This window comes from Coturnix japonica, chromosome Z (genome assembly GCF_054131305.1).
Source record: "Coturnix japonica strain WE chromosome Z, WE-NBRP24, whole genome shotgun sequence".
Classification (NCBI taxonomy): domain Eukaryota; kingdom Metazoa; phylum Chordata; class Aves; order Galliformes; family Phasianidae; genus Coturnix; species Coturnix japonica.
In genome coordinates this window covers 63,769,781-63,797,519 of record NC_140702.1, presented here as the reverse complement: position 1 = coordinate 63,797,519, position 27,739 = coordinate 63,769,781, and the positions used below count along the sequence as shown (strand labels likewise).

Here is a 27,739-nt window from a genome sequence, read left to right as displayed (position 1 = left end):
AGTGTGTGACATACATTTCAGCACCCATCTCTCTAGGAAAGGGGATCTACAGCGGGTGACTCAGGGTGGAAACTATTTCCCAGTGTTTCAGGGACTCGTTAATCAAACTTGGTTTCCACGAGCTTCTCAGTGTAATAGCACTGTCAAAGCTGTGTTGAAAACAAGTGTCCGAGTTCCTGGGTGCTAGAAAATAGTGATGCAGCTGCTCTTCACCCACCACCCTTTCTGTACAACCACACACTGAAGACGTGCTGCCCTTAGACTAAAGCTTTCTCCAACTCTCATTTGTTAGGGTTACGTTTGTACGGAGTAACACAGAAGCTGAATTGCGCTTCAGTCCCTACATGCGTAGATGAGCTGAATGGATTTTGCTCCCTGCTGTGAGCACAGACAAACAACATGTAACGATCTCTTGAGAAAATCCACCAGTCTCAGATTTATTAGGAAACTTCTTTGATTCTGAATTTTCGCAGGCCAGTCCTGAACATAATCAGTCCAGTGTCATTCTGAACAGAAGTGCCTCATCTCCAAGCACAAAACTGCACTTCAGGCCCACGCAGTTCCAAGTTCTCTGTGATTTGGATCGCTCTTCATCAATTCTTTTCAGTTGTCTAAAATCAGTGGTGAGAAAAAATAGTAATTCACTATTAGCACACTGCAGAGTTCGAAAACTGCAAGAGCTGTTTCACATTCTGAAATGAAATTCCTGGTTCTGATCAGCTCAGCAGTGGGCTGTAAAACCCTGAACCAGAAATCGGTTTGTCAAAACCAACATCAGCGCTGTTTTGATTAATCTGGAAAGGCATAAATTTGTTCCCTTAATGATTTGTTCCTCCAAAGGGTCTGCATGCTCCCAAAGAGTCAGTGGTATTTTAAAGCAAGAACTGCACAAGGAATTACATCCTGAATTAGCAAGTAGCATGCTTTTGACTTTTGTTTTGCTCTACTTGAGTGAGGATTCCATTTCACCCCATACAGAACTCCATTTGAACTGGCTGAAGTCGGACTGCCTGCCTGCATGCCACCCAATTTCAGTCATACATTCCAAACTTCCATTCTCCATTGACCACTTCTGAGTAGGACCGGATGCTCCATAGTTAGCTGTAACTTTTCCTGGCCTCAGTTTTAAATGATGCCTCTCCCTTAAAAGACATCTTTAGGAAAGCACATATTTGGTCATAACAAGAAGTCAAGTATTTCTCTCAAAAGGTCCTTTTTTAGTCAGAGTGTTTCCTGAACAACTTGCTCACTTTCTATTCCTTGTCCACCACAGCACATATTGTGGAGAAAAGTACAGGAGACAAGGATGTGTGAAGGAGCTCAGCCTACAGCTGAATGCATCCCATTCCATTTTAGGGGTGTGACTGTGACTTTGAAGAGTGAAGGAGCTTAATACACCCATTGATGTTTCCCTGGATGTTCCCCAAGCATTTGTTCTTTAATTAGGCAATATTTTTTGAAATAAGGAATATAGATTAGGCTGCTTTATCTTGTTGTTTGACATCTCCTTACAGTCCCTCACTTCAAATACCTCAGCCAGAGCTCTGACAAAGAAGTAGACTTCTGCAATGTAGAGTATGATTGTGCCACGTGAAAACAGTCAAGAACACGTAAGTACTATTTTGTTATTATCCAATTAGTAAGCAAGATTCCACATTAAGGATAAATATTTAAGAAGAATCCTTTCATTTTTGGCCATTTTTCTTTTTTCTTTTCTTATTTTAATTCTGGGGCTTAATATCTGGGGGGTTTAATATTTATTTATATTTAATATCTGGGGGGTTCGACTGATGATGAGTATTCAGTATCCCTGCTTTTTGAAACAACCGAAGAGCCAAGCAGCGTTCTGACTGCAGCTACCAAAGAAACCTGAAGTGAGAACTCATATGAGTCACCCCGCCTGAGCCTCGACCATTTTTTTAAGATTCTTTCCTTCCACTTCTCATTTTTCCATCGCCCCTTTCCAAACAAAATGCAGGAGGCGATGCATATTATACACTTTAAATTTTGTTCCCCTCTATTTTGTTAATGAATTGCTATTTCCAACCTGCTGCAACTAAATCCCTTTCAAAATACGCTGTGTGGCTCAGTGCACTTTGTCCAAAGCCAAACAAAAAAGTGACAAAAACATGTGAAGTTCTCTCATGAAAAGAGCCTGCACGCTACTAATGATCTCTGTTCTTCCTTTCTCTGAATCTCTCTGCAGCAGACACTCGGACCTGTCCTATTGCTATGGATAACACTTAGTAGGAGTACAGTAAAGCTGAATACAGAGTTACCCCTTCCAGCCCAAGGCTCAGCCAAACGCCGGGTGTGATGTGGTTCCCTCTGCTCTTCCTTTCACAGGTGGACAAATTCTCTCTTAATTTTTCTGCTGGGACCAATGGGATATTTGCTCTCACCAGTTTATGCTACTGCTTTTGGTGGCTCCTGATTTGTTTCCCTCATGGACCTGCAGTTTCTGTACAACCTCTGCCATCATTTGAATGTCTTCCAGAATTTCCTTGCTAGTTTTCCCGCTACGCTTCAGAAGGGCAAGAAGTGTTTATGCCCATCCAAGCATTGCATTACATCCCTGCTAAGTCTGCCCCTCCCTTTGCTTATGGGATACCAGACCAAAGTCCAATCACATCTCCAGTTCTCAGGGGGAAAAAAAGGACATTACCGGACTCTCATTGTTTGCTGCACAGACACAAGAATTCTTGACCTGCTGGCAGTGAAATCATCACCTGCTGCTCCCTCCCTGCTGTTCTATTCTCAGATGATCAACAGAATACCAAAATACTCCAACTGATACAGTATTAACCTGCTGGCACTGCGCCTCTTGGCTTCAGAAGGATGCCTTGGATTGCTGCGCTCTTCCACTTCCATGCTGACATGAAGTCTGTTCTAATGATGGGCAGATGTTACCTCACTTGTCAATCCTGCGCATCCACCTACTCTAAGTTAGAATGCTTTTAAGGCAATTCCAAACTGTTCTGGGAGCAGAGCATTACTGATGGGGCTGCATCTTGTCCAGCTCCATCTCATGAACTTCTGGAAACATTGAATTGCTGCTGGTTTTGAGCTACTTGTTTTTGAACAGTACTGAACAGTGTTCACTGATTGTCAGGAAGCGGGGAATGCAGAGGCTGTCTGGTTAAGTGCAGCTCTGGTCACAGACCTTCTGGGATGTTACAGCACTACGTTGGCATGTCTTTGCTTAAGGGTGGGGGCATTTCTGAAAGCTGCTTTCAGCTTTAAATGGAAATCTTTCTCTTTGCAGCCACACATTCCAGCAAAATGGTCCTGAAGTAGCTGTAATCAGCAGCTTCATTAGCAAAACTTGTGCTTTATGTTGGAGCTGATGAAAGGAAAGACGGGTTGTGTATTTATTTTCTTGAAACAACAGATCTCATTACCTGGAACAGCCTCCCTTCCCTCCCTTTGAGACATAAAAAGTACTTTTGCATGGGACCACATACAAAGACGTGGCAATGCAATTAATAAATCCTTGATTTCCTGTCTGGTTTTGAAGAGGTGGTCAAGCCATATACCTGCCTATGGAAGGAAGACGTTAGCACACTGGCTTGAGTGGGCTTCTTCCATCCACTGTGTTCTGTGGCAGGTAGAAGTTACATGGAAGGGAGCGGGTGTCAGGCTGCTCTGCTCCCATTCCTAACTGGATTCATTGACATTGAATACAGATCTGGCTGGGCATGGGATACCAAATAGCTGCACAAACATTTCCAGATAGAGGCCAATAATTGCTGTTCAAGTTAATTGCAATTACTGTTTAGCAGTTAATGCTTAAATGGGAAATGTTTATGTTCTGCTTCCCAAGAACACCAGTAAATGAGGAAATGGCTATAAGCCATAAACTTTGTGTTCTGATTGTCTGTTCTCATTGTTCTGAAGGAGCATTTCTGTATGTGATGTGCAACAGAGACGTATCACTAAAGAAAAGGGTTAAAAACATCGTAACTTCTCAATTTCATACAAGACTTGTGTAATCCTGCTGCCTTGTTTTAGGCGTTAATTTGGGGGAGGTGGGGAAGAATGGGGCCATTTCAGGGACATATTCAATATATGGTTTTGCAATTTGATTTACAGTGTCTGCTCTAAATCCGCTCTGCTCAGAAAATAACCCTCTTGGGATGTAAAAAAAATAAATGAGGTCATTGCACAAGAAGAGAAAGTGAGAGAAAACTCCTGGGTGGGTGGTAGCAGCAGGGTTAACAGGTGATGATCCTCGTCCTCTGTGTGGATGTGCTTTGCACACCTGCTTCCCCATGTCTCAAGCAAAACAGAAGGTTACAGTCGACCTTGTTGAGAGGTCTGTGAACTGGCTCTCTCTTGTGGTGATTTGAGATGCCATGGATCAGGAGTCAAACAAAGGAAAGCCACCTGCAGTGATAAACTGCCTGAGCTTCTTCCTTTAGCACCTGAAGGTGTTGATCATCTAGAGATGTGTAGCACCTCAGAAAGTGGATGAACCACCTTACACCTGCACCCCATACTAAATGCCTGGTGTCACCTGTATCTGAGAGCACTGCAGCCCCTAAACTCTAAAGTCTGTGTTAATGAGATTTGTGAAGAGACTGTAAAGCTCCTTTGAACGCCTTCAGTATCCTTCTTATAAATACAGTTCTTATGTCTTTTTTTTCTGTACTTTCTCCTCCTTCCCCTCCCAACATAACTGAACACTCTGATCTTTAGCACTATGTTGTCAGTCGAGGTTTTTAAGTTATTTATGAGCAGGTAAATTCTTTTCAGGTTGCAGCAGGTGCACTGTCTTGCTGACCTTGTGTAACTCCACTGCTAGCAAAGTATCCCATTTGTTTTGTCCTCTTTTGTGTGAGACATGCTTTTTTATTGTTGTTCTTACTATGCGTGTTGCAGTATATGCATAAGCATTTACTTAAGATGACATTGTAATGTTACAGTAACAGTAACAGTTACTGCTTAGAACTGATTCAGTTCTCGCACACCTTGCAGGATGCCATTTATGAGGGACCATGAGGTCCCTGACTGCATTCTCTTCCTTCTCACTAAGTGTCTGTGATCATAAGGAGACCTTCACACTTGGGTAAAATAGAATTTCCCCTTTTATTTTTCCTAAAAAGAACATACTTTCTGCCACCTTGGAGAAAGACACTTCAAGTCTGTGAATAGATCAGTTTCATGCTTTGGACATGCTCTTTCAAAGTACCTCCCCTTTCCAATTGGAGATAGTCACTCCCAGTACAGTCCCATGTACTGGGACAAGCTGATGCAGATATTGAGGACGACCAAAAACACACAGCCAGTGTGGATCTCAGTGTACAGAAACTGGCAATTCTACCCTCATATGTCTCTAACTCAGTAACAGCCTTTCCCATCTCTTGACATTTGTCAAGACGCAGCCGTACTCTGCAACAGGAAAACATACATGTTACAGAATGAGCACTCTTTAGACTGCCATTGGAAACTTCATTATTTCACTACAAATATAAGAACTGCTGCCGGTGTGAAAGAGCCACTACAGCTGCACCTGCCAGGACTACTATAAACACGAGGGCAGCTCCCATTTCATTATGTTGGCCCACAATGACAGAGGAAGATTGCATTGGTACGGCAGTAGATGAACGTTCCTACCAATATCCCCCTCCGTGTTGTTGCTGTGTGACAGATGGCAGCAGGGGGGCGGTCTGACAGAATGGTGTCTAACTTGGAATTGCAGATGATGCAAAGCTGTGCCGTCAAATTTATCCATGTGGAAAAAGATGGCACCCGCTGACATTCATTGCCACATTTATGGAAACCAAACAGTGGTTGTGAGGTGGTAGGTTGTGTGTTTCAGCAGTGGCAACCTCCATAGCTGGTCACCTCCATAGTGCAGAGTTTTACAAGCACAGCATGCAGGAGTTTGTTCACAGCTGGTGAAAATGCACTGTTATGGAGGTGGTGACTTCACTGAACAGTGCTTTGTAGCTGAGAATTCACCATGAGACAGTGCTATTGCTACTGTACATACCTCTATCATTCAAACTGCTTTTGCATGTCTATTGACAACTGTACAGAGGAGTAAAATACTGGGGTAGTGCACAAGTATGTGGACAGTCAGGGGCACACGGCAGTAAAAGTGCTATGTGTGTAAATCACAGTAGAAACTAATAAACTCATTTTTATTAAATCAGCTTATCACAATTCTTAAGTTACAAAAGTAAGTGTCAATAATGACGTTAAATTTTACATACAAAGATAAAGCAGTTGTGCAGTGCTCTTAAAATAGAACAGAACTTTTTAGGTGTTTGAGAGGGGCAAAGTAGCTGACTCAGAAATTCTTGATTAAGATCCCTAGTCTGCATTCACCACCAACATCATTTAGTTCTTAAAGACTAACACATGTGGAAAGCAAACCTCCCTCTGAGGAATTAAATATCATCTAGGCAAGACTTAATCAGTGAGAGGTCTTTGTGCTGCTTAAGAAGATAACCAGTAAAAGCCTCAAATCATTGTAGGTAGAACAGCGATTACTTTAACAAATGAGACTGAACACCATTAACTGTTTCAGCAGTGCACAGACACTGCGAAATTCTGTTCAAGTGTCTTCCACATCAGCTACCAGAGCCTCGATCGCATTCCAGTCCAACCTGCTGAGGAAACTTCCCGTGCTTTCAGAAATACCATCAGTGCCATTATTGGAAACAGGAGAGAAACTAACAGTATGAGGTGCAGAGTCCTATTGGAGAAAAAGAAGATGAGCTGAAATATCGTGCACCATTTGTAACAACACCCCTGTGCAGTAGTTGGAAAAGATCCATCTGTTTTTAAGCATGACCTAATCAAGCTGTGTATTTGACCATTCTGCTTGGACAGAAGACCTGACTATATGGTTCCTGTAAGAAGGAGCATTCGCTTGCAAGTTGAACATATCGTTGGCATCATTGTGAACGTAAGATTTAGTTCTATTGACTAACCATCAGACCCCTCTGACTCACTCCTACCCACACAATTTAAATAGAAAAACACATTTCAAATACAGAAAAAGTAAACAAAGGACTGGTGTTAAATAGCAGGTATCACATCGTTCCCAGAATAAGTACACCTCTCACCTGAAACAAGGTGTCATGAGAATCCTGAAGTGTTCCCTGGATCTCATCAGGTGCAGTCCAAGGACTTTCTACATCTCCATCAGTCTCATGATCAAAACCTTCTGTCTGAACTGCAGTAGAAACACCTGGATGCTTTTGTTGTTCTTGTTTAGTTTTGTTTGTTGTTGATATTCTGCTCACTCTGCACTCAGCAGCTGAAGAAAACAAAACCAACCACAATAGTAATATTTCAGACAGTTTTCTTTTGCACGTTATGAAATTTCCCCAGGAACAGGAGCTCCAAGTTCTAAGAAGTGAGACTGTATGTAAACATACATAAAAACAGATATGTGGCTGTTGCTGTAAAACACTGCTTGTTCCTTCAAACCTAACCCTCTGGACTGTCTTCCTAAAGGAAACCATGAAGTTGAATAGGTCCCGTGGTACAGTCCCTCTGTGAAGACAGGCTGAGAGAGCTGGAGCTGTTCAGTCTGAAGAAAAGAAGGCTTTGGGGAGGTCTGGTAACAGCCTCTCAGAATCCAAAGGAGAATTATAAGAAAAAAGGGAACAGACGTTATTCTGTTGTGAGAGGACAAGGGGAAATGGTTTCAAAGTAAAAGAGCGGAGATTTAGACTGGATATAAGAAAAAAAAGTTCTGCAATAAGGGTAGTGAAGCACTGGAACACACTGCCCAGAGGGGCAGCAGATGCACCATCCCTGTAGACATTCAAGGTGAGACTAGATGGGATTCTGAAATAAACTGACATTTGGCTAGCCACAATGGCACTGTACTACACCACTATCAAAACTATAGTGTAAGCCAAAATGGAATCAGCCCACAATATATCCTACATTTCAGACCTAGGGAATTATATCCATGGTCCTTTTTCATCCTGTCCAGAAATTCCATTCTTACAGCCAAGTCTTGCACACGTTAGAATTTGATTATGAGGAAATATTTATGTGAAGAAACTCTTATGGATACACAGCTACACATGTACGAAAACTCCTCCCTCTCAAAATCCAGTGGTAACTTTAACAAGGTATGAAAGACACATTTTCATGAATGAATGTCTGTTCTTACCCTTGGACCGTGTTGAGCCGAGAGCTGTAGTAAAATGACGTCCCTTTTGGCCAAAGCAGGGTCTGGCAGCAATTCTGTTCCTTTCTGACATAACATGAATGTTTGGATGCCCTCTACAGCAAGGAAAAACAAACAAAATCTCTCTCAATACAACAACACCTAAAGCCAAATATTTAACACAAACGATTAATTCACACAAACTATATCTCACAGGGCATGTTCAGTCAAGGTAGAAAGACCTCTAAAAGCACTGACAGCCCAGCTAGGTGAAGGTCAACATCACACAACGCTTGTCAGGCAACAAAGACCACACTCTACTGAGGATCACAGAGAAGACAAATAAAATTGACTTTATAGAGAACCACTTTAAGCCCCATTATTCAGAAATTACTACCACTCCTAATAGGTTTTCTGCATTCTGATTCTGGCAGGTCTGGTACCATTAAACTGCCCTTGGATGTCAGTAGGCTGTGTAGAGCACTGACTGCATTCAGTTGAACAATCTATCCTGGAGCTTTAACAATTAAAATAAATGCAGAAATATTTAAATTTGGAAGTTAGGAGATTTTCCAAAGTGTTTCCAGTTCCTCCTATTATTCTGGAAAAAAAGTTGTGGAGGACAAAATGGATACTACAATGTACACCTAGATTTTGTATGTGAGACATTAAAACCATTAAGAAGAATAAATTAACCAATTTGTAAAACTAAAATATCACCACGTCCTCAGAAAGCAATAAGCTCTTAATTGCAAAAGAAAAACTAAAACCCTAGGGAATTAAAAAAAAAACAAAACAAAAACCAAAAAAGATTTCCTATGTCAGAAAGGACAAGAGTAAATCTAGACTCATGAACTCTCATTTATTTGTTCTATATGTGTTCACAGTAGTGCTTATATTTGCTTATTGCTCATTCCTGGATGCTACTGAAATCATTAATTACGTTACTGGCTATTTTCCAGGTACCCACTTGTCACCGAGTGGAATGGGCTAGGACAACAACTGTAGCTTTGAATCTAGAGTTGGCTCAGCCTGTGCTCCAAAAGGCATTTTTAAGGCTTTTTCCAAGATTTGATCTGGCAATTAAAAGCAAACTTGAGTTCCGACTCCTCTGTTACAATAAACATGTATCACGTATTCTGTAAGATTATGAAGTTTCTCTCCTACAACAACACTACAAGTTGCAGATGAATTCGTGTGGCAGAGAAGACAATGAAATTAGTTAACATGTAATGTTGTTACCCTTTAGTTGACACAATGTGCTGTTTTCTGCACTCCTGAGGTGATCTTGCACTGGACCATTGTCTGCGCTCACTTGCAGGGAACATCAGCGTTTCAGATAACACTTCATTCACCAAAGAAAGTGCTTGTGATACTCTCATACTGTGATGTTCAGAAAACATAATTCTATGGAGAAAAGGAACCATTATATTACATGTTAACCTGTATAATCACTCAATTGCAAATGGCTTGAAAGGCTCCTTGGTATCCAAAAGAGAAAAGTGTTTTTACAGTTTCAGAAAGCACATGCTAATTGCTATCTTTTTAAGAAAATTAGCAAAAAACTGTAATACTGTTTGTGGTCCTTTCCCCTTGTCCTGCTGCCATGAATCGCTGAAGAGTCAGACTCTTGCATCTTAGATATTTATAGATATTGATCAGATCCCCTCTCTGCCTTTTTTTCTCAGTGTTGAACAGACGCAGGTTGCTCAGTCTTTCCTTATAGAAGTGATGCTCCAGGCCCTTTATCATCTTTGTGGCCCTTGGCTGGTCTCTTTCCAGGAGATCCCTGTCTTTTTCGTATGGGGAAGCCCAGAACTGGACACAGTACTCTAGGTAAGGCCTGACCAGAGTATTGTAGGATCACTTCCCTTGACCAGCTGGCCACACTCTTTTTAATGCACCACAGGAAACCACTGGCCTTCTTGGCCACCAGGGCACGCTGCTGGTTTGTGACCAAGACCAAGGTCCCTCTCTGCACATCTCCTGTCCAGCAGGTCATCCTCCAGCCTAGGAAGCATGTGCTTATCCCTCTCTTGGAGCAAGATTCTACATGTGCTTTTGTCAAACCTCATCTGGTTCCTCTCTGCCAACTTTCCGGCCTGTCCAGGTCGCTGACTGGCAGTGCAGCCTTCTGGTGTATCAGTCATACCTCCCAGCTTCACATAATCAGCAAACTTGCTGAGGGTGGACACTGCCACCTCAGTAAGGTCACTGACGAAGACACTGACCAAGCACTGAACCCCAGGGAACATTGTTTGTCATAGTTCTCCAAACAGACTCCTCACTACTGATCACACCCACTGAGCCCAGCCAGTCAGCCAGTTCTCAACCTGTCTCACCATCCACTCATCACTCCCACACTTCCTCAGCTTTGTTATATTGATAATATCCCAAGTTACCTATATAGCAACTTACCTGTCTTTTTCTTCTTTCTTTTTCTGGAGAAGTTTAATATCCTTTGAAGTAAGACGACAATGCTGTGCAAGAAAGTATAACAATCAATCAATCTTTTTTTTTTTGTATTGCGGCCTCATTCCACTCTATCCCTAAAAATGTAGATCTACCTGACATGGGAGTTACTGTTTAAAACACTCTCCAGAATGAAAAACTGTACGTCCTAACCAAGAGATTCATATCTATAAGCTTCAAAGCTCTAAAAATACATTACAATACTGCAGTTTTGCCTTCCATACCCCATATGCTGGATGTATTAATCCTAAGGATCTCAAAGTTCCAGGTGTCCTCACAACTGGCTTCCAAAAAAATCAGTCACTTTCTTGACAAAAACAAGGCAAGGTTTCACTTTGACCTGTTTCCCAGAGTACAACTGTACAGTTTTTGTTTTTATTTTTTTTAACTAAAGCTGTGACAACACCCACCTAATGAATTCAACAAAAAATCCAAAGGTATGTATTTATAGGTTGATTACATATGAAAGTGAGAGAAACAAAAGTAAGCCAGTATACATTTAACTCAATTCACTTATCTCTACACATATATGAAAGACCAGTCCTGGCCAACTCTGTTAGTAACAGCGAATAACAAATCATGAATTAGCAGAACATTTTTGCCCCTTACATGTTTGTTCCTTTGGAGTTAATGAGCTTCACCATGAAACAGTTTATGACAAACCCTACAATCAGGTTACATCAGTAAAGAAATATGGGGAATCATTTGCTGTTGCTTGGTCTTATCTCCTATAGATGTGGAGATTCCCCTGACTCAGTATGTCTTGAGATCCAGAACATATACAGGTGACAAATGCATATTTCATGACCTAATGCAGATATAGAAATAATTTCTAAGATTCTCCTAATCTTACATATATATATTTTTTCTTCATTTATTGCCAGTCATCATTACTGAAGACTGTTGAGTCTCACTGACACAACTACAGCCAATTCCAACAAATAAAATCATATCTCAGTAAAGAGCAGCATTACAATACTTAAATAGGAAAAAATCACTGACAGCTGTTATTTAATCTAATCTTAATTATCAACACTTGTGCAGTACATTTTCTTCAAGATAAGCATTTTTCTTACCGCATTCTTTTTGAAATCGAATGGATTATGTTCTTTCTGTCTCTGTTCTTCCAGTTTCTTCATATATTCTCTCATTCTTTCCTTTTGTTTTCTTTTCATCCATGCTCGTATCTCTTTCTTCTCCTTTTCTGTTTTTTGAGAATGTCTGAAAGCAGAATCATGAATCTTGAGTGTAGATGTAAATGAAAAATGACCTAAAACATCCTTTAATTTGCCAAGAACTACAGCCACACGTGGCATGATAAAAATATTGCAGTTCATTCAAAATTCTCCGCTGAAATCTCCCATCTATGAAATTTTCTTCTGTAACATTTTATTATAAGGACTTACGTGTCTTTATACACAACTAATTTCCAAGGTATTTCCTAAAGCTTTCCTTCTATTAATTACATTCAGAAAATATGAGAATTGGTACAGTAAAAACTGGAAGTCATATTGCAAGTATCTTTGATTCCTATATTACAAACACCAACTAATAAACAAAACAAGAAACAAACAAAAGCCAAACCAAGCTCCACTTCAAACTAATTAAAAAAACAGATGACTCTATCACCCTTTTTGTTCTCTCCAGCTACGAGCTCCTTCACAAACCTCTTTGTGTATGCCACTTTAAACACAGTAACTCAGAATACTAACAGAACACTGGTATCAATAAATACTAGCAGAACTTTGTATTTAGGGCTCTTCTGAAATACATCATTCATTCTTGAATACTTCTTTAAATTCAGCAGCTGTGTAATAAACATTTTCTCCATGGTACTGCTATAAGAATAGTCACATTTCCAAGAAAATATAAAATTTTAAATTGTTTAATTTTAACAAATTTTAAATTGTTGAATTTTTAGGTATTAAAATACCTAACTTTTTGCAGCCTGTTCTCTTAGTTTCAAGACTGTCACACAGTAATAACTCAATAGTCAACAGAAATGAAGCAAAACAAGACATCTCTAGTAGCTGCTTATCAACTCAATCATAATATACTGAAGCACCATAGCCCTCAAGGGATTTGAAAGTGATTTATTTTATGGCAAAGAGAAATGTCATCTCACTTCAGTGCCTGGTAAAATTATGGGAAAATTTGTTCTGGGAGTTACTGGAAATAGCTGAAAGACAATGCAGTCATAGATCACAGCCAACACAGGTTCACGAGGGAAGGCAATAGGTGCAATGCTTTCTCCTATTGCTTAGAGGATGTGAGCAGTAAGAATACCCAGTGTTTAAATTATTTAACCAACACATAATGAAAAATAACCACGTTACTACCTGGAGATTTTCTTAGCCTGTGTTTTTGGAAAGCCCAGCTCTGTCGGAGAGATGCCACCTTCTAATACAAGTTTATTAACCATGTCAGTAACACCACTGAAACCAGTGATTTGCAGGGGATCTTCTACAGAACTTGAAGTTAGGCAAGGGAAAAAAAAAGTTACTAATTTAAAGTGGAATATGCCGATATGTAAAAGCTAAATTCTTCCTATTACATTCAAAAAGAGAAGTCATGCTGTTTTGTTAGAATGTGTTGAGAAAGTTCTCTTTCCCCTGCATCTCACAATGTTTGCTCAAACAAGTAAAACATTCATGTGTGTAGATGCACTCTTCAAAAGGTCAACCAGCTTCACTGTTACCATGTGCACTTCAGCCAACACTCTCCACAGCACAAACAGGACAGAATGTGCCAGACCTGACTGATATAAAGTGTGTGGCAGTAAACAGAGGTCTGAGTAAATCAGAGGGAATATAGCCCTGGCAAGAGCTGAACACATGATACATTAATTTGAAGAACCCTTTCAGCAAAATCATAATCTGCTACTGCTCATTGCCTCGTACACATCTTCCAGGTTATGTAATCACCAGCATATCTGCTCTACTCACAACAAATAGTTTGACCTTAAACACTTATACAATAAACTAAATCATTAATTTTACTGCTGCACTTCAGGCAAACGTTGCTAACGGCAGTGAAACCCAGTTCGGAAATCCAGTCTGTTAGTTCCTATTTTTTACATGACAGCTCTTCAAAAATTTTCTGGGTACAGCTCACTAAAAGAATTACATGCACTCATTCAAAAACAGTATTTTGCACACAGAAGAAACAATGTTGAAATACTTACCTCTCACTTAGCTTGTCATTTAAATTAAAGCCTGAAAATGAAACAGCCTTTATTAATAAAAACCTTGCACTTGTTCACAGGCTAACAATATATACGTTATGCCCATGAGATAAAATACAAAAATGTTATCGAACAAGATACACCAATATTAAAAGTAAATGAATCCTAACACAGGAATATGACAGAGATTTTTATAACGACTGCTTCAGGAGGAAAAAAAGAGCATTGTTCGGCACTGTGTCACCGTACGAAAATAATACTTAAGCAAATAATTACACATCAGCACAGGGGAGGGATTCAGAAACAAGGTTATTTGTTTGCTCTCAATAAGAGGGTAAATTTCAGTGCAAATATAATACACTGCCAAACTCTCTTGAAAGCTTAGTGATACTGTACTGTCATGTAATATGTAACTCATTATCAACGCACATTCATTAAGCCATTCAAAATAATGCACTCTAGAAAGACTGGAAAGTAAGCTGACTGGAAGAATAATCATCCATAGGAATAAATAGCCATAAACTGCCATTTATCAGCTCAACGGCACTATATAACAGCCATGAGGAAATATTACACCAAGGAAGAAAAGAACTGCTTAGTTTTAAATGGAGAAAAAGAGAATAGCAAACATTTAATGTCATACCCAAGCATGATTTTATGCCATCGGAAAAGTCAGAAGCGGAGTCTGTAAATTTAGCAGAGTTCACTTTCAAAGTAGTATTACGGGTTACGGGACGTTCAAGTTTTAAGCTCTTCTTTTCACCATCCATAACATCTTCAAAAATTATGCCCTTCAAATATTCTGATCCAGTGGAAAAAAAGAGTTGTTAATACACACTAATGAAAAAATACAACCATCTATCTTATATGTTAGTGACGTATTTAGTTTATGTGTTCAGCTTACAACAACTTAGATTTATAACACTGACAGTTTAGTACACTGTTGAGAGATCAGCTGTGACTTCCTACGAAGTGCTTTACCAGAACTGTCATGTATGCTGCAGTCCTGTACATGACAACAAGACTGAACTACGAAGTAATTTGTGTGAGGCTAATGGTCATCTCATATATTTTCTTATGTATGAATGCAGATATAGACATGATTTGTTTCTACCACTTGGCTTTATAGATGAATTTCATTAAGTACATGAGACTATTTAGGCATGACTGTAAAATGCATCTGACATACCTACATTTGCCACGTTGGTAAAGTACAGTAGCTGTAAGTAAATATGTTATCTCCAAATTGGAGAGATATGGACTTGAAGGGTGTAATACATGTTGGATAAGGAACTGGTTGGAAGGTTGCAGACAGAAGGTTGTGGTCAATGGCTCTACATGCAGGTGGAGGCCAGTGATAAGTGGGGTCCCCCAGGGGTCAATCTTGAGACCACTAATCTTTAACATCTTTAAGTTGTGGACACCCCACCCCTAGAAGAATGCAAGCCCAGGTTGAATGTGACCCTGGAAACATGATCCGGTACTTGATCTAGCAGTTGGCAGCTGTGTCTGTGGCAGGGGGGCTGGAACCTGATGACACTTGACATATCTTTCAACCCAAGCCCATTATGATTCCATAATTCTAGGTTGTACATAAAATAAATTATCCAATGTATCTGCTTTAGCAGACAGTTAAGCTGATGTAAGCTTTTAATAAGATCAGAAGATACTACAACTACACAGCCAATAGAGACACATGAACAAAGTACTTGTTGTATATACACAGGGCAAACTGAACTAATTTCATACTAATTTTTTATCAGCAAACAAAGCTGTCATGAGCAGCAATTTTAATTTTTAATAAAATATAAATACACACTATTATCTTTAAAGTCCCATGCTCAGGCCCCGCATTACAGTTTTGGAAAAGATGAAAGTGTACAGACACTTTCAAATAATTTTTTCGTTGAGGCAACAACCATAATGTTATTCCGATTGTCTAGTTTTGATTTTTTAAAATTCTTCTTCTGTTTTTAATTTCTTTAATATTTCAGTAACATTTCTTGAGATTGCATTAAATTTCATTGGTAAGAAAAAATTTAGGTTAATATGCAACCCAAAGTTTACTGTCTGTTAAGTGAGCACATACCATCATCACTGATTCTAGAATCTTCAGAGAACGAAGGATGATCATGAGGGTCTGAATTGTCAGCCGTTTCCAAATCTTCTATTATTTTCACAAGCTATAAAGGTAATCCCAAAGCTAAGTAAGAATATAATCTTCAAAGCATTTGTGTCACTAACATAGCAGATATTCACAATGTTTGCTTTAAATATTTTTTCTTCCTCTGAATCTTAGGAACATTACAATGGAACAACCTTATTCAAAACAAAGAAAATAATTAAGCATCATAGTATCTAAAGTAGAATTATCTATTTTAAAGAGCTTTATCTTCTTGAACACCACTTATTAGCTCTGTTAATCCTGTGAGAAGACAACATGTTAAAACACACTGTCTCTTACTTTCTAAATACCTGAATTTTCCTAGTATATCTTATTTTAAAAAAAATAAAACTAAAAATATTTCCACACTCTTCCTAAGCCAGAAGCTTCCTGAATTTGAAAAATAGTATGTGAAACTGATTAATCTTTTTGAGACATTTCAAAGTGCATTGTTTTTACAAAGAACAGGACTCAACACTCATGTCTAATACATAAAAGTTATTATAAAGTATATGATAAGTTGTTATGTACTGAAGGAAGGGCAAAAAGAAAATCAGTTTATTTTCACAGATCATGATTTGGCTAAGTACTCAGAATAAGGTCTGATATTATATAAGATCTTACTATATAAGATCATGTGAATGCACTATGTCCAAAATGGATTTATTTTACTTACAAATTTACTTTCACAAAGATGTTAAAAGTGCAAGTATTTTATGCTATCAGCAGAAACAGTTCCCAGAATTAGTCACTTAATGTTCTGGGGGAGCAAAACTTTGCCAAACCTTTCTCCTGCTAAGCCCATAACTTTTTGCTATTCCACAGCTACAAGGGAAACAAATATACCCTTCTGATTTACTAAGAACATCACCATTTCAGCCAGGCTACCTACCAGGCTTGAAAGTGTATTATTCCAAGATAAAAGTTTTTGTCTTTAGTTGAAGGAAGTAAACTGTAAACCATTTCAGAAACAACAGTTAGTAATCTGAACTCACCTGTCTGGTATTTCTGAAGTCCTTCTCCATATTTTTTGTTACATTCTGCAGTATACGTAATTGCAAATCTATTTCCTGATGCTTTACGGACAAGTATTTTTTGTCAGTTACTTTCGGCAGCAGACGCGTAGAAGGGAAAGCTCTTGTATCCTGAAGTTCTGTATTCCAAGTTACACTTTCTCTAGCAGAATCTGTCTCTTTATGTTCCTTTTGCTTTTGGCTTGATACATCTTTGAGATGATTGTCTTGAAATAAAAGAATGGATCAACATCCCTGAATGAACTGTAAGCATTTAAGTACTGCAAATAATTAGACACAGCTATGGCATATTTTAGCAGTCATGTATCAGTACAAACATGTCAAATGTACAAATGTTTTGATGTACAAAGCAAAACAAGCAGGAACTGAGTGGGAGAAACGCTGAGGGTATTCTGTGAGAGGGTAAGAATACTATAATTATAAAAAGGACAGCTTTTTTAATGGTTTAAAAATAAAATGTTTACCTTTCTTCTGTAGCAGCTCAGATGGAATTGCATTAGTAACAGAAGCTGCTGTGTGATGAAGTTCTGCAGTAGATGGAATTTCAAACTTCTCATTTTGCTCTGTAGTAACTATTTCATCTGCTGATTCAGGTACCACATGTAAATCATTAAGGATGTCACTGCCTTCAATGTCAGTCACACTGACATATCTATGTTTAGTCTAAATAAAAACAAGATGATGAAGAATTACATAGTATGTGTTTTGAGCAGTACATTTTCAATCATTTCCTATGCTTGATCTTTGTAAGAGTTGAAAGAGATTTCTTGCTTCAGAGACAGAACCGCAATCTTCCATATTCTACAACTTACTTATCCAGAAATGAAGAATGCAGATTCATGAGATAAGACAAATGGTATACTTGTAATTAAACCACATGCATCACTAACCAAATCAGGTACATCAGACAAAGATGATGGTAGAAGTCTCTCCTTCACTTCACTGGAGAATCCCAGGTTTAAATACAGGTCGGGTGATGATAATTTAGGGACACGAGGTGATTCTACAGAAAAAGAAAAATGATTAATATTATATTTACAGTAAAAGCCACGAAACTGGACAAACCACTTGGTCTTCATTCTCGGAATAATAAATACTTTGATTAGCTGTTCTTCTATAAATGAAAATAAAGTGTGTTGTTCAATAGGGGATCCTAGATCCCCTAGAAAGGCAGTGAGACAGAAAGCCCATCTGAAGTGTCTTTATACCAATGCACTCAACCTGGGAAATAAGCAGGAGATGGAAACCTTGATGCACTTGGAAAGTTATGACCTTGTTGCTATCACAGAAACCTGCTGGGATAACTCCCATAACTGGAATACCACCACTGAAGGGCACTGGCTCTTCAGAAGGGATAGGCAAGGTAGGAAAGGTGGGGGAGTTGCCCTCTGTTTCAAATCGTGGGTGGACTGTGAGAAGCTCCCACTGAGAAACAGGTTGAGAGCCTGTGGGTTAGAATTAGGCACAGGACTAATGAAGGCCAGCTAGTGTTAGGGGTATACTACAGGCTGCCTGATCAAAAGGAGACTTCTTGCTTCAGCTGTGGGAGGCACAGAAAGGACAGTGAGGTAGTTGTCCCTCTCTGCTCTGGTCCCATTTGGAGTAATGTATCCAGGTCTGGGGTCCCAAATACAAGAAAGACAGCTGCTGCTGTAGAGGGTCCAGAGGAGGGTCACAAAGATGACCAGGTGTCTAGAGCACCTCCCCTACAAAGACAGGCTGAGAGAGCTGGGCTTGGTCAGCCTGGAGAAAAGAAGGTTTCAGGTTTACCCAATTGCAGCCTTTCAGTAACCAAAGGGAGACTCTCTGGGAAGTCAGGTCTAGTATTAAGTATGGAGGCTCTGCCTGAGGCAGGAGGAGGTGGAGATTCATGACCCTTGAGGTCCCTTCCAACTTGGGCTATTCTGTAATAGGTTTCTTCAAAGTTTGGTTCAAACAAAATCAATTGCTATTTAATTATTTTTCACTAATGTGATAAATCAGCAGAGAAATACTCAAAAGATTAAAATTGGAGCAGCATGCTGCAGTATAATTGCTAGTTAGGAAAAAAGTCTGCTTCTTGACTTGATCCAATTAAATGACAACACTTTCCATGAAACATCAAATAAATAAATTATATTTGCAATGTGCACTACATATTAAAATATTTTTCCAAATGGAGCAATGTTGTTGAATTTTCTAAAAATGAAAAATCAGTACGTTTGTGTAGTAGCAGAGGGAAAGTTCTTAGGAAATAAGAAAATAATATAACGTTTTATAAGTTTTTTGGAGGATAAGGCATAAAACAAAATACATGCTTAGCCTCAAATCATCATTACTTTCAATTTTGTATTCTGCAAAACGCACCAAAATTTGACATATCACAAAAAAAACTGTCAAAATTGAGCATCAGTTAAACCACTGTAAAGCCCATAAACATGTCTCATAACACAGACACAGAAGCATGGATAGACTGTACTAGCTAAAACATATCAATTTGTTGCATAAACAGTATTGATATTACTTGATGTTTGGTTGAAAGAAATAGAATAAATCAGAATCTTATCAATACCCTACGTATTAAGTTATGTCATACAAAAATACATTTTAAATAGCAGTATTTTTACAGTTTTCCAAAACAATCAATGAAATAAAGAAAGCTTGAAACCATACCTGACACAGGAACAGACACATCTGACTCATTTTTTCCAGTGTCAGAAATCTCAGTTTCAGTACTGATTCCAATATCCTTATATGATTTGAGCACTTGATAGGAAAAAGAAAACAAAATGCATTAATCTAAGGAAAGACACTTATGGCATGATCTGAATGTACAATTCTGATTTACCAGCCCATAATCGAAGGAAAGCTGGGGGGAAGAGGTAGGAAAGCAATTTCAATCAAATGTGTGTCTAAAATGTGTTTCCATAAAAAATAATGTAAGCTAAAAGGAGTACTCAGAGTAAATCAGAACACAATTGACATACTGAAAACAATCACGTCACACAATCACAACAGTACTGCTTTTAGTTACAATTATTTAGTTATTATTTTATAATTTACATTCCAATATCTTCTTTTTATATATACATATATGTTTTTTTTGTTGTTTTTTTAATTTATTTTTTAATTTTTATTTTTTGAAACAAAAAGAGATTAAAAAATTACCAAATATTGCAATTAACTAGAAAAAATATCAATAAATGGTTGCTGCAGCATGTATAGGTAACATTTACCTGGGTGAGTGAGTGTACTTGCATCTTGAGTTTCTGCTATGTTTTTATTTGTAGAAGCATGTAGCTCTGGAGTAGTAACTGCCTCTGTTGCTTTGTCTAAAATGAGAAAGTAGCTGGCTGTAAGTAGTGCATGAATTAGAAAAAGTAATCATTTTAGTTTAAAACTAAGGGCCCCAGCAGATGTTCCCATGCATTCTGACGTTATTTGAAGTATATTTGATAAATGATTGCAAGAAAATTTGCAATACCTGTCTTCTCCAAACATACACCCGTACAGAACCTTACAATTTTACAAGACTAGGTTTGGTTGTGTAATCTTCAAACCAAGTAAACTAATAAGCTGAATAATTAATTTGTTTCAAAATTTAAAAGTAGGGGGAAATATTTATGACATGTATACATTTATTTGCTTACTGATATTTTTACAGATCTTTGCATGACAGAATTTGTCTGAGACAAATTTCAGAGAATGGATTGTGTTATTTTTGTCTGGTAGGACTAAACAATGTGCTGAATTAATACAATAGAAAGAAGCAGATCTTTCTATAGTCATTGTCTTGTTTTTCTGAGCTAGAAATACTGCACATTGTTTCTTTTCAGTGTAAGAGTCTTAAATTTCCCATAAGTAGAAGATACTGTCAAATAACACTGGAAATATATTTGAAAACAAATAAATCTGAATTAGAATTTTTAGTGTATATTTAAAGATTTCTTCTGATTAATCCCATGAATAAGAAATCACTATGATCCATAGTTACTGAAATTCAAACAATATACTCTTTACTCCTTCCTGAATTTTACTGCTTATAGGTGTAAATAAAATATCAACCCCCACTCTCAAGGAAACTTCCTGAATTTTGAGGAGAATCATTCTGAATTAAGAAGTAACTGGGGAGCGTAGTGATACAATTAGTGATAATGTTTTTAAGCGAAAAGAGCATAAATATAGATTCTCCACACACCAATCCCATAAAACTGACTATTCCAAAAGAGAACTGAACATTTGTGCAGCATTTTCAAAGGACTTTCTAATTTTCTGGGAAATGATCCTATATATTATTATTATTATTATATTATAATAATATATGCAATTCAGCTTGTATTTCTAAAGACTACACAGTTTGACTTTTTGATATCTTTTGATTTGGCCTTAACATGGAATTTTGCTTTGATATCTAATAAACTTCTGTTCCTTGATTTATTAAGGCAGTCAGTGTATTAAATGTACTTGTACTTGCCCATGGAAATGAAAGAATCATCTTGCAGGTAAGAGGTGCATTTTGTTTCTGGATCCTAATTTAAAACAAAAAAAAAATATATAAAAAATAAGTTCCAGCCACAATGAAAGGTTTTGTTGATGCAGTTAATTTTCTCACTATAAGATACGCTATCCTTGCTGTATCATAATTACTATTTTCTAGCCCTGGTGAGATTCTCCAGTAGCTGTGCTAGACAAGTCTCAAAGAAGGTATATTATGGACCAGAACTAGAGCCTGCTGTACTGGGAAGTAAACATCCTGGTTTTCAATCTGATATTGGCAACAATAAACTCAAAAGATGTTGAAAAGATACTAAAATGGCCTATGTGAACAACAGAAGTGTATAAACCAAAGCCTGCCTCGAGTAAGGGTTTGTCTTCTCAGTTACTTGGATAAAACAGAGGTGAGAGTTCTTCCTCCTTATCCTAACTTATACTGTCATCAATCAGCTTCATGTGAAAATGTTTGGGATAGCTGTCCTCATATTACTGACATGCAGAACATTTTTTAAGTGATTGGTGCCTACATGTGTATTTACTTTAAATGTCAAAATATGCTATTCTGACTAGGAAAGTTCACATCATGGGAGAAACAAACGCATCTCTGTAATTCTTTTTCCATTATTAATTCTTTTTCCTTCCTTACAGTAAATACAAAGATGTTAACAAAGAATATGTACTGTTCCTAGCCTGGAAGAAATTTCTTTTTTTTTTTTTTAATACTTGGAAAAGGCAAAGAAAAAAAATAAATTCTACAATACCACTTTTGTTTCAACAGCCATCATTGTATCACTAATATTGATGATGGAATCTTCTGGACAGAAAGACACACTTCGTTTCTCCTTTTCCACTTCCTCCTTCATTTGTTTCTTATCACGCCTCTTCTGTCTGCCAACACAGTGATTATAAATAAAAGTTAGAGCTGCTTCACAATCATAAGAATACCCACTGTTTCTTGAGTAGAAAATACACACTTGAAACAAAGGTGGAAATGATAAATGAAACTGCTGCATACAGATTAGTTCAAAGGACAATTCTGCCTATGAGAAATGCATCTAAAATAATTGCAAGAGCTCATAAAAACATTCACCAACCAAAGCAAAATGTGTTAAGAGTCAAGTAAGATAGTCATATCAAATACTGCAAACTGAATAATATGTAACTATATTTTGTGTATTAAAAAAAATATCACTGCAACACAAAATGCCTGTCAGGAAACTTTAAGAAATACTCCAGCAAGACATGGACTTCTGTTATCAGTAAAAATTTCTTATTAACTATTTTACTGAAAAGTTGAAATTTTCTTTAGAATCTGATGAATACATTATAAGACTGTAGCCTTCAGAATTTCAACTGATAATATCAAAACAGGTTTTCTAAACTACAGCTGCAGTTATTTACATACCATATGTTCCTAACCGTACAGTGAACACTTAGTCTGCCCATCTGTCTGAGTTAAAAACATCATAATCTGAAGCAAGCATTCTATTCTAGATTCAGTGATGTCATTATGCCTTCAAAGGAAGGCACAGATAAATGCAGGGAGGTAAAAGGAAAAATCTCAAAAGTCTCATGTAACACAGCTAGCAAAAAAACAAAGAAAAAAAACTTTTCTGCTGGAATTCTGATGGACACATTCAGGACTCGTTATCAGAGCCTGTATTTGAAAATGTAGTAAAACAGTGCAATCCTTTCCGTCCTAAAGATTACTACCAATCATGATGACCTGCAGCACAGTCTCTTCAAAATGAAGACCCACTGTAAAAGTTTGGCTTGCCTTTTTGTACTCTTTTGCACATCTCTTGGTTCAAATGGTTTTAAATCAGTTTTTAGTAACTGCATAGGCTTAGTTTGGTCCTGCCCAAAGGAAGAACTGGTCACATTATGGTGGTAGTAGTATTGCTCAAATGCAATGAGATCTTGAGGTGGAATAAGTTTTGGCACCTGAAAGTTCAGAAAGAGAAGGAAAAAATGAAAAAGTAACATAATGAGGGGACCCCAGTCACACTGCATGAATGTAGCAGGTCCTGTTTGTATCACAGTTATAGAAACACAGTTAATTTTTGGAAAGAATGAAAATGTAACAGCAGAATCAGAAGCAATGTGTAAATGTGCAAACTGTTTCCATTAGACAATGTAAAAGATAGAAAATTTATCTACAGAACATATTTCCTTAGTATATGCATTTTTTTACATATCAGGCTGAATATGAAAATAAGGAGCATAGACAAATCTTGAAACATTTCTAGGAAAACATTTACATCCAGCTGAAATGGGCGAGTGTACGAGATTCTCTCAGAACAACATGTTTCAAAATATCAGGTTCGCAGCATCCAGAAGACAAAGTTTTCATTCCAAGCCCAAAAGGGAAAGGAAAACGCCTACAGGGCATTACATTTGTGCCCTATATAGAACAGAATTTCTTACTGCTTCCTTTGCAGTTCTGTAAATAATTGTATTTAACTTTCTGTAAAAACAGAAGTGATTACTTTTTGTGACAGAAATGTTATTTGTCATTTTGAGCCAGTACATTCTTTAAACGTATCAGAACCAAGCCTGCTTTACATTAACATTCCAATATAAAGGTACCTCAGTTCCAAACTCTCTTCCATCAGCTGAATTGAAGACTTGGAAATTCCATAAAGTGGAACTACTAACAAATATTTGATGAATTAGAAATCACGATACTAAAAACTCCTGCAACTTAGAAAAATGTATAATTAAATCCAGTACCTTCTTTTGTTGAGGTAAGTTGGCATGGAGCAGTGATATTCCTGTGTGCTGTAGTGTTTCTCTGCAGTCGGTCTCTTTTGTTACAGGTTTAACAGGTATTAAAGCAGTGGTGATTGGTTGTTTTATAACTTGTGGAAGTCTAGGTACTGGATCAAGATTCAAGTGCAGTAGAGGAATACCAGACAGGTTGTTGGTGATCATTGTATTGTCTGTTTTCACATTACCAGAGAACTGCTGCTCAAGTGAAACTTCTTGTTCTTCATACTGACTTGAACATAGGTGTTTGGAAGGAGGCTTATTCACAGTTTCTGCCCATCTTTTCTCTTCCCCCTGAATTTGTTTTGAGATCTCAGGTTTAGATCTACTCATGTTCACATGTGCTGTAGACTTACTCCTTTCTTGGTATAATGACTGCTGGTTCCATAAAGAATTTGATGAATTCCAAGCCACTCGTAGTACCGGGGGTGGTCTTGCAAAAGTTGATGACACTTCTTTTGGATGTAAAAATGCTGGTTTTGAATGATAAACTGATTCAAGCTTAAGCAAAGGAAACCCATCTGAGTAATTCCTGTTTTTTTCAATAGGGATAAACTTGGGTGCTTTCTGAACATCTGAGGAAGGAGCCAGGAGATGAAATGGTTTGATGGGTGCTGAAGAATGCAAATCTTGTGATGGTGGCATAAACCCTGCCTCTCTGCTTTGGCTTTCAGGAAGGCTTAAAGAAACATTCTGCTGATTCTAAATCAGAAAGTGAAAAAAAAGAAATGCATCTGAAAGCACTGTGAAATAGTTCTGATTAACTATACATGCACAAAAATATGTTCGTTTTCTGTTTACACTTGTTTTAGTCTACAGTAATCAGTACAAAAAGATTTAGTAATTTAACACAGCAGACAACAGATATACAGAAAATATAGAGACAAATTTACATCTTCAAAAATGACATACTGATACACCTACTTTTGTATGGACAGAGTTGCTTTCATCTCTTAAACTATCTGTTGGTTGAAAATTTGAGCTCTTTTGATCATGTTTTCCTCTATCATCTTCAGTGGACAGTTGCGTTTTCAGAGAAGCACCTGCAGAACATGAAGGTCTTCCAGAGCCATTGACTGCTGCAGGGGGCACAGGCTGGATTCCTTCCAGGTGTGCACATTGATACTGTTGCAAAGTTTGTTGCACATTTGGCAGGTTAACAAACGATGACTGCACTATCTGCATTAAACTCATGAAGTTGATTTGCTGTAGCTGCGCACACAAAGGTAACATTGCAAACAGATGTTTAACAGGGTTCCTGACAAAATACATATAACCTCTAAGCCATGTTCTAATAGTCTGCTATCTTATCAACATAAAATATACAGTATCAGTAAATAAATTCCATAAGTTTCAATGAAGACTCATTTGTAAGACTGCTTATTGAACTGAACTGGAAATGCACTAAAAATCTATTGTAGACAGGTTTTGCTAATGTAAGACAAATTCCTTCACTTCTTTTGTGAAGTTTAGGTAAATGTAAGCTATGTTTCAATGTGTGAATAAAAATTAATTGCTAGCACAGCTATGAAGTTATTCCAGCTTCAGAATCTTTCCTAATCTACACAATTGGAGCACATTGAACTGTTTGAATTAGAACACCTTCAGCTTTTCATTATTTTAATTATTTTCTTGAATAAAAAACAAGAGCTAAGTGTAAAATACATTTTCACAGTAGTTACCTGGAATTAGAAGTCATTTTTTAAAACAAGCAAACAAATACTTTAAAACAGTAATTATCCCATCTGTATGTTAAACACCATTTCATACTGTGAACAAAGTTTTCAACAGTGAATTGCTCTCACCTGAACTAACTTAAACATTTCATCTTGGAGCATGTGTCTGACAGTTTCTGATGTGTTCTGTTTCTCTTCTGTTGTGACTTCTTTCCTGATGTCTTTGTCTTCCTTTTTTGCACAGATTGAAGTACTGGAGATAATACTTGATAAACTTGACACAGCAGCAAGGGAAGGCTGACCGTGACTTACAGAAATCTCTATGTTACTTAAGAATGGAATGAAAAGAATAAAATCGCAGAAAACTTATAGTATGTTGTCTTAAATTAATCTACAAAATATCAGTATCTTGATTTATCTAAAGTGTAAGTAACCTGATGGGAAAATATAATGATTAACACTGCACAATCTTCACTGGAGAGTACATATGCCTTTTTTTCCTAGTGCTTCCTAACATCGTGAATGAAATGTAACTGTAAAGGCATAAGATCTACAGTTTTCAGTCACAGTGAGTCTGAAACATTGGCTTTTCTAGAGATACAGAAGAAAACAATGCTGTGACAGAAAAAGGTCCTGTTAGTCATAAAACCAAAAAGGTAAGAGAAAATGGAGATGGACATTATTAGCTGAAATATAAGAGATGGCAGATATACTTTCACTAAAATGACTAAGCGTGCCTTTACCCATTTGGATAATTAAAAAACAACAATAAATCTGCAGATTACAAAACAAAATAAGACATACCAGATGATATTAAATAGTGTATTTTTCCAACTACTCACAGAGATAATTATATCTTAATACAGGTACTTTACTTTAAGAAGTTTGATTCATGTGACATCTGGGAAAAACTGCAATAGTATGTGATTCACAAGGATTATGTCATGAAAATGTTCCAGAAAATTTACTCAATACTATAGCTTTCAGGTACAAATATTTTGCAATCAAAGGTAAAAATGTTACTTGAGACTAAAAATTTAACAGTATTTTTAACTGTATAAAACATCATAGGTTTACCTTACCTGGGAACCTCGGAATTTTGTTCTAAAGAGAATGACTGAGAAATGGTGCTAGCAGCAACCTCGGTCATGCTTCAAAATAGAACAATAGAACAAAATAAAAGTATTGTAAAGGCTAGAGTAATTTGTTGTGCTTTTTATTTTTTCCCCATTTTATGTACAAACAGTTTTATATATTTCAAGCAATTATACCTGAAAGCCACCTTATCAGAGCTATACTGATCTGAATTGCTTTGATTATTGCATTATGCTGCAACTTGAGCTGGTAAATATTGACATTCAAGTTTGTCTCCCTGGCAATCAGAAACCGAGTCAAACAAAAGCATGGAAAAGGTTCTGACTGTTCACACAAACAGCAGGCAAAAAGACAGGTTGCTCTGAGCAGTCAGAAGAAGAGAAAATCTAATAAGCAGTACAGTTAATATTAGCAGTTATGACCCCAATCTGCATTCCTAAAAAATAAAAAAAAGAATGTCAGAGTCATAAGAAAACGTTTATTTCCCTAAACCTGGCCATTTTTGAGTTCTTAACAAATATTATACATACAGAATATGGATTTATATGCAATTTAAAATAAAGTCAGGTACTGTGTATTATTGACAAAGGTTTCATTATGAGAAACAAATTTGGTGGAGTCTTAGAGAAAATTGATTAAAATAATAAAAAAAAGTGGTTACATTTCTCATTAATTGAAAAAGATTCCAAACACCAATATTCTTCATAGCAAACAAAAAGCCTTGCATTATTAGAA

The 27,739-nt window shown here is 37.4% G+C and overlaps 1 protein-coding gene across 11 annotated transcripts in view; it reads right to left on the bottom strand.

Moving 5' to 3' along the window:
* Positions 1-412: 412 nt before the first annotated feature.
* CPLANE1 (ciliogenesis and planar polarity effector complex subunit 1) overlaps positions 413-27,739 on the bottom strand; it is a 55,658-nt gene continuing 28,331 nt past the window's right edge. For 5 of the 11 annotated variants that reach the window (XM_085529874.1, XM_085529867.1, XM_085529872.1 and 2 more), the window contains 22 exons: positions 26,992-27,060; positions 26,039-26,237; positions 25,158-25,445; positions 24,198-24,935; positions 23,242-23,408; positions 22,226-22,352; positions 21,445-21,499; positions 20,207-20,302; positions 19,644-19,736; positions 17,882-17,994; positions 17,456-17,654; positions 16,953-17,197; positions 15,883-15,976; positions 14,437-14,595; positions 13,794-13,824; positions 12,949-13,080; positions 11,686-11,830; positions 10,556-10,617; positions 9,380-9,544; positions 8,141-8,253; positions 7,077-7,270; positions 6,133-6,703 (listed from right to left, as the gene is read on the bottom strand). In XM_085529874.1, coding sequence (XP_085386000.1) covers positions 6,563-6,703; positions 7,077-7,270; positions 8,141-8,253; positions 9,380-9,544; positions 10,556-10,617; positions 11,686-11,830; positions 12,949-13,080; positions 13,794-13,824; positions 14,437-14,595; positions 15,883-15,976; positions 16,953-17,197; positions 17,456-17,654; positions 17,882-17,994; positions 19,644-19,736; positions 20,207-20,302; positions 21,445-21,499; positions 22,226-22,352; positions 23,242-23,408; positions 24,198-24,935; positions 25,158-25,445; positions 26,039-26,237; positions 26,992-27,060 — 3,625 coding nt within the window. In that variant the 3' untranslated portion in view covers positions 6,133-6,562. Of the gene's footprint in view, positions 612-6,132; positions 6,704-7,076; positions 7,271-8,140; positions 8,254-9,379; positions 9,545-10,555; positions 10,618-11,685; positions 11,831-12,948; positions 13,081-13,793; positions 13,825-14,436; positions 14,596-15,882; positions 15,977-16,952; positions 17,198-17,455; positions 17,655-17,881; positions 17,995-19,643; positions 19,737-20,206; positions 20,303-21,444; positions 21,500-22,225; positions 22,353-23,241; positions 23,409-24,197; positions 24,936-25,157; positions 25,446-26,038; positions 26,238-26,991; positions 27,061-27,739 lie in introns of those variants that run through there. The other 6 variants (XM_085529870.1, XR_014939726.1, XM_085529868.1 and 3 more) reach the window with 6 other exon arrangements.